The sequence below is a fragment of the Aphis gossypii genome, chromosome 2 (assembly GCF_020184175.1).
Source record: "Aphis gossypii isolate Hap1 chromosome 2, ASM2018417v2, whole genome shotgun sequence".
NCBI lineage: Eukaryota > Metazoa > Arthropoda > Insecta > Hemiptera > Aphididae > Aphis > Aphis gossypii.
In genome coordinates, this window is record NC_065531.1 from 69,071,185 (window position 1) to 69,086,824 (window position 15,640).

At 28.0% G+C, this 15,640-nt stretch overlaps 1 protein-coding gene across 1 annotated transcript; it reads left to right on the forward strand.

The window, feature by feature from the left end:
- The first annotated feature begins 5,584 nt into the window (after positions 1–5,584).
- On the forward strand, positions 5,585–14,929 carry LOC114126311 (zinc finger protein 512B-like). The gene is made up of 3 exons (XM_050201046.1): positions 5,585–5,752; positions 10,999–11,650; positions 14,293–14,929. Exons 1-2 carry the CDS (start codon positions 5,741–5,743, stop codon positions 11,611–11,613), a joined length of 627 nt encoding a protein of 208 aa, XP_050057003.1. The 5' UTR covers positions 5,585–5,740; the 3' UTR covers positions 11,614–11,650; positions 14,293–14,929.
- The last annotated feature ends 711 nt before the right edge of the window (positions 14,930–15,640 follow it).

Below are 15,640 nucleotides of genomic sequence, written 5' to 3' on the forward strand. Positions count from 1 at the left end.
AATGAATTCCGAATCAAAACATTATATTATATTTGAACAGTTTTCCGAATAAAATTACTTTTTACCTTTAAGTTATAGGTAGATATCTATTAACCCGCCTAAATATTACATCGTATTATAATCATATTATACTAATTACGAATACTTTGATACGTATAATAATCAGTATTATAATGTATCATTTCAAAATAATGGTTATACATAATATTATAATTTCTCACTTGTTAGTTGTTATCTAACTATTGAGTGTAAGCTGTTAATAATAATATAGGTATTGTTTATATATTTCATACACGTTCGATTTAGAAAAGTGACAGTATTTCGGCTATAATAAAACACCATTTTGAAATTTTGAATCATTATTGTTATTACCTTCTCTACATTTTTCTAAATACTTTACAAATGTATAATGACTATAACGATAAAAAAAAAAAATGATAATCTACGACTCACGAATCCAATTATACGCGAGTATATTTTTAAAATACAAAATGATATGTTTATTATGAAATCGTTTAATATAGGCTGCGGCCGAATAGAAATATTCTAGTTATTGGAGGACATGGGAAAATATTATATAATGTATATCAATCGAACGTCCGGCCCTGCTCCATTTTTCGATGCGTTTGAGTGTCTTCGTTATTATAATTATTTTTCATTATTATTATTATCATTTATTATTGCGCTTTTTTTGCATGTTTATTTTTTAAATACCTGTGTACAGCCGCGTAGATAGATGCAAGGACGTCGATTATTCACATACGCACAATACATAATATTATATTGTTATCGTATAATAAGTACGCGCATACATACAACCACAGAGGTACTAAATCCGAAATCATATCGCTATAGGGAGTCACGTTTTTAATCCGTTTGTTAATTTTTTTTTTCAAATTTTGAATTACAAATAATTTTTTAATCATATTATACGTATATTGCAACCGATAATATGGCGTACAGGAACACTAATAATGATAATAATAATAACAACGACTTAGTGCAACGGTCGAGCCGTTAGTATTGTGACAATCTTCGTCGGCTGGGCCGTGACCGACTATTAAGTTATAAAAGCTAGATCATAGGGAACCATTAGCATTAACTACTGTACACCTATTATCACGGACAGCTGCAGAAGAGAAGAGTGCGAAACGTGTATATGTGATTGAATTGCGTAACGATTTCATCGCCCTTGTGCAGTTTTGAAATAGTTTGCAAGTAAATACATCAGATCTACTTCTAGATACCAAACCATCTGAATATTTAACACGATATATAGTACAAGTGATACTTGATGATTCACTAAGCAGATGCTATTTATAAGTATAACAATTATTTTTAACCATTTATTTCAATTCTGATGTTTTTTTTAATATTTTATGTCTCCATACTTAAAAATCATATTTTTAAATAATTATTATGCTATTGGAGGAGAGTTCTGTGATGGAGATAGAAACTTATTTATTTTAGAAGGAAATCACCTTTATAATTAAAAAGTTTATGTTTAAAATATCGATGTATCTATATCCACACACAGACGAGAAGTATCTGAATTTTCCAGCATTTATTACTAAGGTTGATAGGCCACAATTATACGTTTAGAATATAGACGAGGTTACTACTAAATAGGGACTATGATGATTTGAAAATTTAAGTATACTTATTGCTAGAAAACTTGAAAAATCTTAATTTGAAAAAATGAAAATTTTACGTATAGGTAGTTAGAGAATCAAAGGAAGGTGAAAATTAAACATTGCTTAATGGTTCTTATTCAATACAATGAATTAATTCTTAAGAAAATTCAATAGTATTACTTAAAAAAAGAAAAAAAAAGAATATCTGAGATGACGAATGGAAATATTTAACTATACCTATTGATATAATGATTAAGAAAAGGATTTATATGTTGTAAAAAACTACGAAATATGCTAATATACTTTGAAATTTTTAAAATATACTCTAAAAGTATCGTGTTAAACATTTTTTAGAACAATTTATTAAATATACATTTATAAAAAAAAAAAAAAAATTAACACCTCAGACATATAACATTAGACCTCGACATTCGATGGACAAAAAATATTAAATTAAATTAAATATTTTCGGTTACATAATCGAATAGTAAAATTATATAGGTATGTATAATGTATAAATTGACGTATTACGAAATTTTACAAAATGTGAACTTATTAATAATATTATGATCTAAATAATTTTCAGGATATACAATATTCGATTATCTTCAACATCTTAAAAATATATAAAATAAATAAAATTAAAATAGTATATTTTTAATTTCCAATAATTGAAACGGTTTTTTATTTCACTTAGCAATATTTTGAATTTACCAAAAAAAAGCAGTATGCTACAACATCTTTCCTAATTATAATTTATAATAAATCGGTCAGGTGCAATGTAATGCAAGTTCATTGTCGGCAGAGTATACATTGATTATACTAGTGCATGTGTAACGACAATATTATATTATAATATTAGAATACAATATGTAACTCTGTTAGTGCATAGCTATTAGCTACTGTATAAATTTATGATGGAGAGGCGTGTAGTGCGTGAGATATACGGAAAAAACCAAACCTATTATCTATTATTCATTCAAACGACGTACTTATGTTATTATTTATTAATTTAGGAACGTCGAAAATATATTTACCTGAAGATTTTAGAAAATAGTAATAGGTATTTAAAAAACAGTATAAATGTGTTGGCAGTGGTCACAAACCTCCGATTTATGCTGTATATAGTGTAAGTATAGAATATAATATATTCTATAATATTTATACATTATATAAATACTATATTACCTACTTATTAAGAATACTTATACATTGTTTCATATACCTATGTATGTATATATAAATAAATCACAACTGCTTATAATTAAAATATCAGCTTTTGGAACATGTAATTAGTAAATAGTAATTACATTAAACCTACCTTTTTTTTTTTGACATTTAGTTACAATAAATACTTGTTTTATACAATAATAATAATTTAATGAAATAAAAAACATTTAAGTATATGTTAATAAGTATTTACGTGTATATTATAAGAAATACTATGTATAATTATATATAAAAAAAAAAAAAATGGACCGATAGATAATGAGACGAATGACCATACTTATTTTAATGATTGGACAATTTAATATATATTATATCATATCATATCATCTATGTATTATATTGGAACATATAACTGACACTGAGTGTCTAATATTTCAAGTTATTTTTAAAAATAATATACCTTACGATGCAAACATTTTGTAATCATTTTAATTTTGTTTCGTCCCAGTTACACGTGTACAAAACTAAATATGTAACAGTACAAATAAATATTCAAATTAGCGATTTATCAAACGATGGATAAATTTATTCTCAATATATTTTCATACACAGATGAATAAAAACAAATTAAACTATTAAACTAAAACGATTAAGTGAGTAACCGCTGTACTGTACAGTAAATGTCGAATGTATACTATTATTGTGTACTAACTACTAATAATGTATATTATTGAGAAGGTCGCCGAAATGGACATGTTGACTATATTTAAAATCAGGGATAAATAGCTACCTTCAAAAAATGATTCTGAGAGTAGATGGTTTGTTAACCTATATAACTACAAAATATATTTTATTGGGATCCTAGCCCTTTCATAAATAAGTATACATTTATTTTACAATTAGTAAAATAGGGTATGTTGAATACATTTTTGTCAAAAAATGTTTTATTTATTATATTATTAATTACTATCGGACTCTGTCTTCTGTTCGCTTTGTTAAATCTTCTCCGAAGGGTCAATATCATTCATCATGGCCCACATCAAGATCCTTGAAGGCTAAACTAATTGACAAGGATTACCGCACATTGTATCTTGAAGTTTAGTGTCAGCACTCAGTAATTGAAAATATTTAAAAATATGATATGTGAAATATAAAATATACAAACATTTTTATATTTGTAGAGCAACTTTAATATTATAATTTAGATGAGCAGTGTGAATAGGTTTGTTGTAAAAATAGGTAATAACTTAAACTTAGTCCAAAAATGTTTAAAATGCCATTTTATTTGGTAAGACATAGTAATAAAAATAGAAAAGTTTCAAGTCCCTACAAATAATATTTTTGAATTCTACTATGAAATAACTACAATTTTAATTTTATTTAAATATTCTATTTTTTTAAATGTTAGTTTTATAATATTCGTATAAAAATCTCGACATTTATAGAAAAAAAATTACTATTAATAGGTTAAAATATTTAAAAATTTAAACAGCTTCTAGATAGGTAACGCTAATATAAAATTTGATGAAAATTTCAAGTATTAACAGCTATTGGCTTTTAATTATAATAGAATAACAAAATCGAATTTATTGATAACTGATTTTGTCTGAAAATTCACATTTTTGTAACTTTTTTTGTTTTTCCCAATAATCATGAAAAGTATTGTAAATTGTTTACTTTTGATTTCCCTAAAGGCCTAAAGTGTGAACTAAATCCATTTTTTTACCAAAATTATATTGAAGATGAAGATTTTTACTTCATTTTAAATGTTTATTGATCTAAAAGTTGACGATGGATATAGAAGAAACATTGACAACATTGCAGGTTAGAGCTATTTTACCATTTTATACAAATTTACCATAATTTATTTTTATAGGACTTTTCCATTTGTATACCTACTTATTAGTTTCTATAACGATCGATCCATCAATACTTTACTATAACTTTGTAAATGTTCAAATAATCATATCGAAACTGTAAGTAATATGTAATTTTGTTTACAATCTTTTAAGTTTGTTCTATTATTTCTATTTTTCATTAATTTATAAAACTTATCATCATTCATCATCATTATCAACTACACTATATACTAATATGTATTAATAAGGTTTATTTATGTAGTGGTATAATGACCAATTGATCAATTACATGTTAGTACACTGTTACTACATTTAAAAGTAATACATCTTATTATGTACCTATGTAACTATATATTACATAATATACATAATATTTGCCCAAAAATAGCAACAAAAATCACATCAAAATAATAATAATTATGATACTATGGTAAATATCACATATTAAGTAATATTATATTAAAAACAGCGTACAAATTAACCATTTGTAAGTTAATCGTACCGTATATATTATGTTATACGAATTACGAAAAAATATGTATATTATACACATACGGGTTGTATAACAATAACAAAGACTACCACTTAAATTCCGAGCAATTTTGTCACAATTTTATACACTTTTATGGTGACCTTTTTTCATTAATTAATATATTTCATCCTGGCGTTCGATATAAAACCGTTAAATGCAGGACATTGCACGCTAAGACAAAATATGTATGACCATAAAATTATGTTTTTTTTTATTATTATTATTATTATTATTGTACACGGGAACAGAAATGGAATACGTAAAATCTTAAATATATATTTTACAAATGAACCCATAGGTGGGAAATTATATCGTTAACGCATTACAGGTGCAGTATATCGTGTATTATATGTGTATCGTTTCTGTATTTCTGCCAAGGCGCGATCGTTGTTTCGCACGTGGTGGGGTCGTGGCTTCAGTTTTCGCGTATAAATAAACTTCTTTAGCCGTCCGTCGGTTATACGCTGTTTACGCCAAAGGGTTGTACACGTGTGTATTGTTTGTTTTTAAATCTCTGCAGTGTTTCTGTTCTAATTCCAAACGAGATGAACCACGCGGTAAGTGAACCGATTTATTAGATGTATATGTTATTGTACAATATATTATTATACACACGAAATTATTATTATTATTAATTACGTTAACCTTATTCTGTCGGATTGAAATATACGTCGGTATATGAGGAAAACAGTTAATTGAAACAGTTTCGTTACATTTCGTTTATTAGCAGACAACAGTTAAACTATATTATTACAACAACCAATGTGGGTGAATAGTAGGTACTTTCAATGAACACAATAAATACGAGTACTATTGATGTGTAGATATTTTAAACATTATATTATAATGACAAATGATGAGTGCATTGTCGAATGTGATCAATTACTCAAAATATTCTATCTTTTAACAAACCCGAAAAAATGTCATCCTATCGGAAGCTATAGGCACTGTTTTAATGTTTCAATAGTAGGTACTCAACTTATTTTGAAAAAATTAATTTCACTAAAACGTAGCTATACGTCTGCATTTACTGTAAAAATATGAATAACTTTTTTTTGTTATGTTGTTTATTTGAATTGTTATTTCGGAATTTAAATTAAAATAAGAAAAAGTTACTTAATAAAACCAACAAAATATTTTGCTAGATTTTATCAATAATACAAATGTTATACAATTGTTTCGTAAACACTAATGTAAGATATTATAATAGCTAAAAATAGCTGCTATTTCATATTGCACAAATTTTAATTTTAATAAAAACTAAAAAAATACATATATTATTTTAATAAGAATTAAACAGAATAAATATAAATTCTTAAAATAAACAAAATTAGTTTATACATATTAATATTCAGTTATCAAATAAAAGGTTAAAAATAAAAATAATCTCCATATAATGTTGCTTTATAAATCTATAATAATATATGCTTATTTATTTCATAATACAAATGAATATTTTATATTAAATAATAATATTCAAAACATCAAAATAATAATATAATTGTTTATTTATTTAATATTTCTTTACAAAAGATATTGGACCTCACATTGAAAAACTCGCGAGGAGATCCAGGGTAAAATATATTTCATAATTTATTATAATATAGATATACAACAAATAAAACAATAAAATAAAATAAAAATTATACTTTTTAATCATATATAATTATTTTTACGCTTTCATCCTACCACAATGATTGTCTTGTGGTACAATGTAAACAATATTATCTATAGATCTCGGAGAAAAAAACCGGTTTTTCTATCAACAGTAGCTAGGTCGTTGTTAATTTAAAGGTGTACTGTTACTGCATTATTCAATTATTGTTAATTCGGAACATGTCTATAAAAACATTATTTTAATAACAGTTTTATGATTAATTAATTGTACATGCGTGATAACCCACCGCAATAACACCCATTTCATTATATTTTATTTTGAATTCTTGCACAGAATTTGATTAACTGAGCTCATTTATATTGTGTTGATAAACCAAAAATCTGCTTATATTTTAAAAGATAAAAATAGCGTGACGAACCCAACTACTCCTTAAAATGGATAGAATTTAAGAATAAATATCAACAACCACTTGGTTTAAACGACGAATAGGAGATGTGTTGCAAAGAATTTTTATACCAATTTAAATTAATTATATTTATAACTAAACACATAATAAATGAGCAAAAATAAACTGTTTAAGTGAACAAAATTTTGTTTTGTTTAATTAAAAAAAAACTATTTTTCAATCATGGTTGCCTATAATGTATGTTGTATTAGTTAAAACAATTTATAATTTACTAACATAGAACAATATATTATATTATATATTGACTGAAAAGAATTTTCAAAATTGGGATAATTTTACCATAAGAGTGTTTTTATTTTTAAATAAAAGTATTCACTTTTTGCTATATTTATTTAACAAAAAAATATTATTTGTACTTAAACTTATCAGTTACTATTAAATATCTATAATTGTATAAAGTAAGCAATGTACCTATTCCAGTTAGAAATGCAAACTTACGAGTGTAAGAGGCGAAAAATGTATTTATTTTTTTTTAATAGGAATTCATAAGATAAAATGTTCCAATAAATATGTGAATAGAAATTTATTATATATATAATATATAATATATATAGATGTGTAATTTGCATGTAGATAATATTTATTTAAAAGTATATTTTTTATAATTACGGTTCGGTCGGGTCTGCAGTATAGTATAATTTTATTATTAGTTATATTATTATGTCGTCATATCAAAATATAATCGTTTACAAAAATATTATTTTATTAAAGCTAAAAAAATAAAAATTATTGTAAAGATATTTTTTACGGACTTTCTTTTATGCATATTGTTGTATTGAACACATCGCGATCGTGCCTTCAGAAATGATCCAAAACACATGCATTATTTATTACACTAAGTATTTATACAAAATATTAAGTTTTAAACTTACTGTAGAAGATATATACATTTTTTGGTTTTTTTTTAATAATCATATTCGATGTTCGTATTATAATTTAATATGTGTTTTATACATTATTACATGCATACAAATATTATTCACCAGTATTTCGATGGGTGGGAAAACATTACACTGAATATTATTATTAAGCGCGAACGCATAAATGAGGAATCTGTTGCGTGCGCCTAAATCTAATGTCCTAACTACCTACTACGTGATTCCTTGTTGTAAGTCGTAACTATGGTACTATACACTATGCATAATTCGGGTGTGAAACTTGGTCAGTGTCCAAGAAGCGTTTACATATGATTCGGTCATCAGAAAATTGGTTACACAACGTCAATTTAGATTAGTATTCATCGCCGGAATCGCACAGACTTTTACTATACGAAAATTCCAAACGGTTTCATTTCTCTAAATTATATTATAATAATATTGTATCAGTCTTGCACATATATGTCGATTTTTTTTCCAAACACACGATTGTATATAGAATTGTTCGATACATAATTTTATTATTATATTATCAGACTATAGATCACATGCGTATAGATAATACAGCGTGACGATGTCTAATAGTATTTTGCATAAACAAATGTTATATAACACGATATATGCCTGCGTGCTACTGGAATGTTTACGTGTAGGTCAATGCCATTTATTAAATAATATTGGTTTTTGTACGAATACTAATGGGACAGTGTTAATAAATATTAATGATTAAGATTTTAAAATAAAACACGAGAAAAAATTAATTTTTTGTGTTATTACATTAAATTAAGTACATCATGACTAAATCTTATTAAAATACAGATATTTTAACAGGTTTCCGGAGACAATTCAAAGCGCTACCTATATAAGATATAACAATGTATAATATAAAATTACAATTTGTATGTATTATATACCTAGCCAATTGGATTTTCACACGTAATGACAGGCGGGAAAAATGTGTTAAAATAACTGCATTATTATTTTGATCATAAATTATTTATTCTATTAAAAGTCTACATATTTTGACTATATATTATAAAGTAAGCGTATATATTGGTGTGTAAAGAAGTTTACATAATAATTTCTTAAATATTGTGAAATCAAAAAAAAAAAAAAAATATATGGAAATACTATAATATTATATAAATTGAAATTGAAAACAAGCGATTAAGGGTTTCAAGGTTGCCGGAAAAGCCACCATTTATTTGCTAGCTGAAGAAAGTTTTAGGTAGGTAGTAAAAATAAAAAAAACTAACTTTATTTTTTTTTAAATGTTATATTTATAAATGTTGAAAACCCAGAAAAGTCACTAGATACTGTAAAATATATTTCGATTATATTATATCCTCATTGAGTAGGAAACTGTAACGGTTTTGTTGAATTTGAATTCAATGAAAATCATTATTATAGTTATGAAAAACAATTCTGAGTGAAACAATTTATTAGAATTTATCTTTTAGAATATTTTGTGATTTATTATATTACCGCGAGTAATTCATTTTTTAATAGTAATATAATATGATAGGTTGAATTAATTTTCACAAAAAAAAATTGCATGTATAATTTATTATTATTAGCTATTATTAACTTGTAGAACGGAAGACCGCCATACCATAGAAGGTATGAACAGTTTCTTGGTAAATTTAAAACTAATCTAAATATTTTGAAAATAATATTGTGTATAATAATATATATAATTATGAAGTTTTAAATTTCTACGATTATTTTATTTTAAATTAAGTACATCAATTAAATAATAAAATCTTCATTTAGTTTTATTTAAATGGTAATTTTTTTTCAAAGTTTAAATTTTAAATATTTACAAAAAATATGTACATTTTCGATATTTTTAAATTTCTAATATAACAACTCATTAAGAACTTTTCATATACGTTTTCAAGTATTAGCTATTAAAATCATTGAATACAAAATAATTTGTGTAAATGTGTCGAGTTTCGTTAAGAGGTATAAATATAAAAATAAATACTAATTTTTTTCACATATTATATTGGACTTAATTTTTTACTTATTGTATATTACTTTATTAAATGAATTCTATAGACGGCGTTTGATATAGGCAATTCAAGTACTGTTTTGTCGTACATGGTTAATAGGTACAAGGATTTAACTTGTATTCATTTGCTAATCTCTAAATCGTACTCTGCAATATAAACGACTACATGCCAATAAATAAATAATAATTTTTTACCTATCATAAATTTGTATGCAAATTATTTAAAAAAAAAAAAAATGAAAAAATCACATATAGTCGTCATTACCTAGATTTATAAGCATTTTCACCACATCACAATATTTGTCTTACTCCTGCAAACTAAATGATTTTATGTTTTTCGTTCCTCAGCGTATTTTGGACATATGATGAGAACTATGTAATTGATCGTAAGGTTTTCTTTGCATATCTCACACGTAGGTGCCGGTTCCATGGTTGCGAGGAAGGAATGGATTCGATTCGTGTGTCCCATTCCGATTAGGTCTTATACTCTTATGTTTCTTAATCAGTTTATAATCGGTACTTTATTCCGACTTTTCTGTCATGCTTCATTTGTCGTGAAATTGACTGTATCGAGTGTCCCCGTGATGGTTGTATTTATTCTTTCGGGAAGTCGAGATTAGACGGTTTCGGTTAAATTCGTTTTTCGGTTCCGGGTGTTTTAACAGGTGGTATTTTTTTTTTTGAGTAAAGATTTGTAAATTATTTTATTTTATAGCGGTCAAAGATGATAGCCACTACAATACTAATTAAAATGCCGAATTTTCAGTACTCATATAATACCTAATTTTTATTGTATTATGATATATGCTCATCATCAGGACGTGTTTCAGATTGTCGTGCTGTTGGCCGTCTCCGTGGCGTTGGCCACGTGCACTACCGTCTCACCGGCCGACAAGTCGCGGGACGACGACCGCACTAAGGCGGACGGGAAGCAAAAACGAGGCGTTTGGGGCTTAGGATACGGCGGCGGCGGCGGTGGATTCTACGACGAGGGGCCTAGCTACGGCACACTGGGCGGTTACGGCCTGGGCAGCTCCATCGGGTCCGGTTTCGGGGGATACGGTTACGCCCCACGTCACTACCCCACGCACGTGCACACGGCCACGACGATCACCAAGAGCGTGCCGGTGCCGCAACCGTACCCGGTGACCGTCGAGAAGCACGTCCCGTACCCGGTGGCCGCCCCGTATCCGGTCGAGGTGCCCAGACCGTACCCGGTGGCCGTGCCCAAGCCGTACCCCGTGGCCGTCGAAAAACCGTATCCCGTGCACGTGGATAGGCCGTACCCGGTGCCCGTGCCCCAGCCGTTCGCCGTGCCCGTGGTCAAGCACGTCGGCGTACCGGTGCCGCACCCGTACCCGGTCGACGTTCACCGGCCTTATCATGCCGGCGCTCTGCCGCTTCCTTACCACAGGCCGCTGTACTCCGACCACGACCTGTGGTAGACTGAGCCGCCCGACGACCGTCCGCTGTACATAAAACGTGAGTATATGATATACGCGTGTATATAGACCAGGGGTTGCCAAACAGTCGATCTTTTTAGGAATTTAGGCCGATCGCTAAGAAAATTAATTTTACCATTTTCAGTCGATCGCGGTTTTTCACTTTTTTTTCGTGTACCATCAATATTTAAATTGTTATTATTGTTATATTATATCATTATGAAAACAATAAATAACTATTATTCTTTGTAGATATTTTTTTTTCTTTTCTCATCATCTCTCGGATGTCGATCACCGGGGACTTGAAATTTCAAATGTAGATCACTCGTTTGAAACGTTTGGCTGATATTGACCACATTCGCGGACGAATTCTGTAGAGAACAGTGTCACGAGGACCCGACCCAGCTGAGGTCTAGTCATGTAAATCACGTCCCACATCAATTTTTCAATGAAATATTCAATCCAATATTTTTACATGCGGGCATGTAATATTAAATAGATTACAAATTTACAAATAAAACGCGTAATAGTGATCTCTGGTTTCATTCCCGCCTACAAATGTTTACTCGATGCGTGTCGCGAACGCTTTATTATATAAATTTCTCGTGGTCTGGTTCTTGGTATTCGTCAACCGTTACGACCTCATAAAATAGTTGGTTCAAAAACTATGTTGTGCAAAAATAAAATATGCAGTACCTCTTCTTCAGCCCATGACAGATTTTTCAGCATAATAACGTATAGTTTTTTTTTAGACTACTGTTTTTTTTTCTATTTAATATAAACTTTATGGCTACCGAATGACGAGATGAACTGGTCGGGTTACACCCTAAACCTACAAATTTAATATGTAACCTGATCTAACTATAAAACACATAACAAATTCATATTTATTATCATTATTATGCGTTGCACACAGACCATTCATTCGAAGCGAATCGGCCGCCGACGTGAACGTGAGACGTTCCGGGTATTTTGAAAATTGTATCTAACCGCTTACGCGATATCGATGAGCTATTAACTATACGTTTTCGTAATATTACGATAGACCTTGTTGAGAAACAGACGAACACGGCAAACGTCCACTCATAGCCATGGTATCTGTCATGACCGTAGTGTATATGCGTTGTAACTTATAATATATACGTTACGGGCGAGTGAACGCACTACAGTTTTGCGCCAAAATTCCAAATACAATTACTCGGGATCAACGTTTCATTTTAGCTAATGAAGTGCATCCGATAATAATAATATCATGTTAAAAACGGATTTCGTTTATATTTTTCGATAAAAAACTACATGTTTTCATAATATTATGGTTTTTTGCGAGTGAGTTAACGTGCTGAGTGATTTCTTCAATGACATCAGTATATTTTATTACAATTCAAGTTTCGCAATCTGACATATTTTTGTACCGTAGTAACGGATAATCCATTCGGCGTAAGACGCTCATTATTTTTAAGAACTACGAGTGCTAACGTTTTTGAAACTACTTTTTTTTTTCTGTAATTTTAAAGCGTCGAAAAGCATTTTTCAAAAAAATTATATTTTATTTACACTTTTATCATTATTATTATTATTATTATTATTTTAATGAATAACGTTTTAAAAATGAAATTTTATTTTTAATAAAATTCCGTTATTAATTTCTCAGCAGAATATTTTTTGAACTATCAAATTATATTTACTATGAATTTAAAAAATAGCAAAACATAATTTTTCCAAAATTTTTCTTTCATAACGTTTTAAAGTTATGTAAAAGAAATATTTATCTTTGTGTTTTCTGAATAATTAACGATTGTCTTACGTTAAATGCACTACCTCGCGTAAGGTACACACGAGTTTGTGATACAAAAACGTATGAACAATAAATAAAAAATCGAAAATATTTTTTTCAGTATAATTTTAACTTACGACAAGTCTGACGATATTTTCGTCTCGAACTTCGATAAATATTATTCCAGACACATTGGCGTGTTCGAGTTCCGAATAATATAATCAAATACATAATATTGTTATTATGTAACCGTAGATTAATAATAAACGCCGTCTTTGTTATTGTCTTATTTATTTATTCTTACGTTTCCGTCGCATCGCTCAGTGGTGATGTAAATATTATTGTGGTTCGTCGCTCGCCGTCGTAAATTTCCCAATACCAGACCTTTTTTTTTCTGTTCCCCGGAAACCAAATACGACATAATATCGTGTTGTAGTGCATTAAGAAAACGTAAATGCATGTGGTTAATGTGTGTACACTGAAATTTCCCAAAAAGTGTTTATATAACTTTACCCGTACGAGGCGGACTAAATATAATTATTAATATAAAATACAAATAAAACGTGTGCAGCGCTAATCATTTTTTTTTTTTTTAAACAAGAGTTGCCAGCCAGTACCCTATAGACATACGCAGTAAATTCTAAATAATACTATAATATAACACGCTATTAATATACGCGTACTACCTATCAACTGGTCTATAAAATTATCGGTTCCGTTACAGTATAAATCACAGCCACACACACAGTCCGATAGAAAATATAAACCAGATGGCCCGCAATCGTATAACAATATAATATTATGTTCTGTTTATCGTTTCTATGGTGATTTATATTTTATTTACTACGATATTTATATTATATATTGTTATTATTTCTATCTGTATTACTGTTAAACGCACGTTTCAGATACCCGTCTACACACGTCATCTACGGAATTGGCGTCTTTGCCATAAATAATGCCATTGGACTTAAATACATGTGATGGATTCATAATATAATTAACCGTGTACAAGTATATTGCTAATAAATATACGTACACATGTAAATTTTTTCACGCTGACCGCCTACGGTCCATAATGTATCAAATGTCGACGGCCCTTCCGATGCCCCCACACATTCCTCGGTTTGTTTTTTTTTACATCCATATATATTTTATGTCCAAGTAAATTTTGTTAAAATATCGTTTTATCATGAAAATTTTTTTATATTGTGACTTATATACGAATCTATAGTAATGTTATTGCAGTATGTAAAATTGTAAAACTTATAGTATGTAAATAAAAAACTGAAATCTTATTAAATTTGTGACGAGCGTTATTTCAAAATGTAAAACCAAATAATACCGATTATTATAATATTATCGTATTTTATTATTATTATTATTATTATATATAGATATACATTATATTATTGTTACTGCGGGATTTTTTCACATCTATCTGTAATAAAATGTTTTTATTTGTTATGTTAATTTATTATTCACGTGAACAGCGTACATATTTTGTTAAAATAAAATACACGTCCACAATGCTAGTTAATATAATACTGAATTATTACTTGTTTCTCAGACTCTCAGCCTATCTAAAACATTTACGCATTCCTTTATCCAAAACAAAAATAACTCGTTTATGCCACTGAATAAAAATTTTTATTTTTACAGCACTGAATATTAAGATTTACATAATTTCATCAGTTAACATTTACCACACATTGCACAACTAAATTTTTCTACGAATATTATTCTTTCAATGCATAGCAATTAAAGTATAATACGTGATTACTGATAAGTTATTACTTATTGTTTTTTCTGAAACGAGTAAAATAGTCAAAGAGTATTAATTATAATATTTTGAAGGATAAAAATATCATTAAAAATGACAAAGTTTTCATACTGACAATTGGTAAAGTTGACAATATAAGTGTAAAAGATCGGATTCGCGGAAAATATTACTTATGAGTTATAAATATAAATACGTAATATAGTTATTACTTATTAGGTACATCATTTGGCTGATAAAAAATGTACTAATATTAAACACTAAAATGAAATATATTTAAATTTAAATTTAATTTTAACTTAAATTGCCTTTAATAGAATATTGGGGTATTTATATATACATATTTAAATATTGATTATAATTATTATAATATCATAATACTCCATTTCATTAGTTTATCCACCAGACAAATTCAACATAAACGTAGTTTTCTATTAAGTACCGACTTATTTTGTTATTTAAATAAAACTTCAATA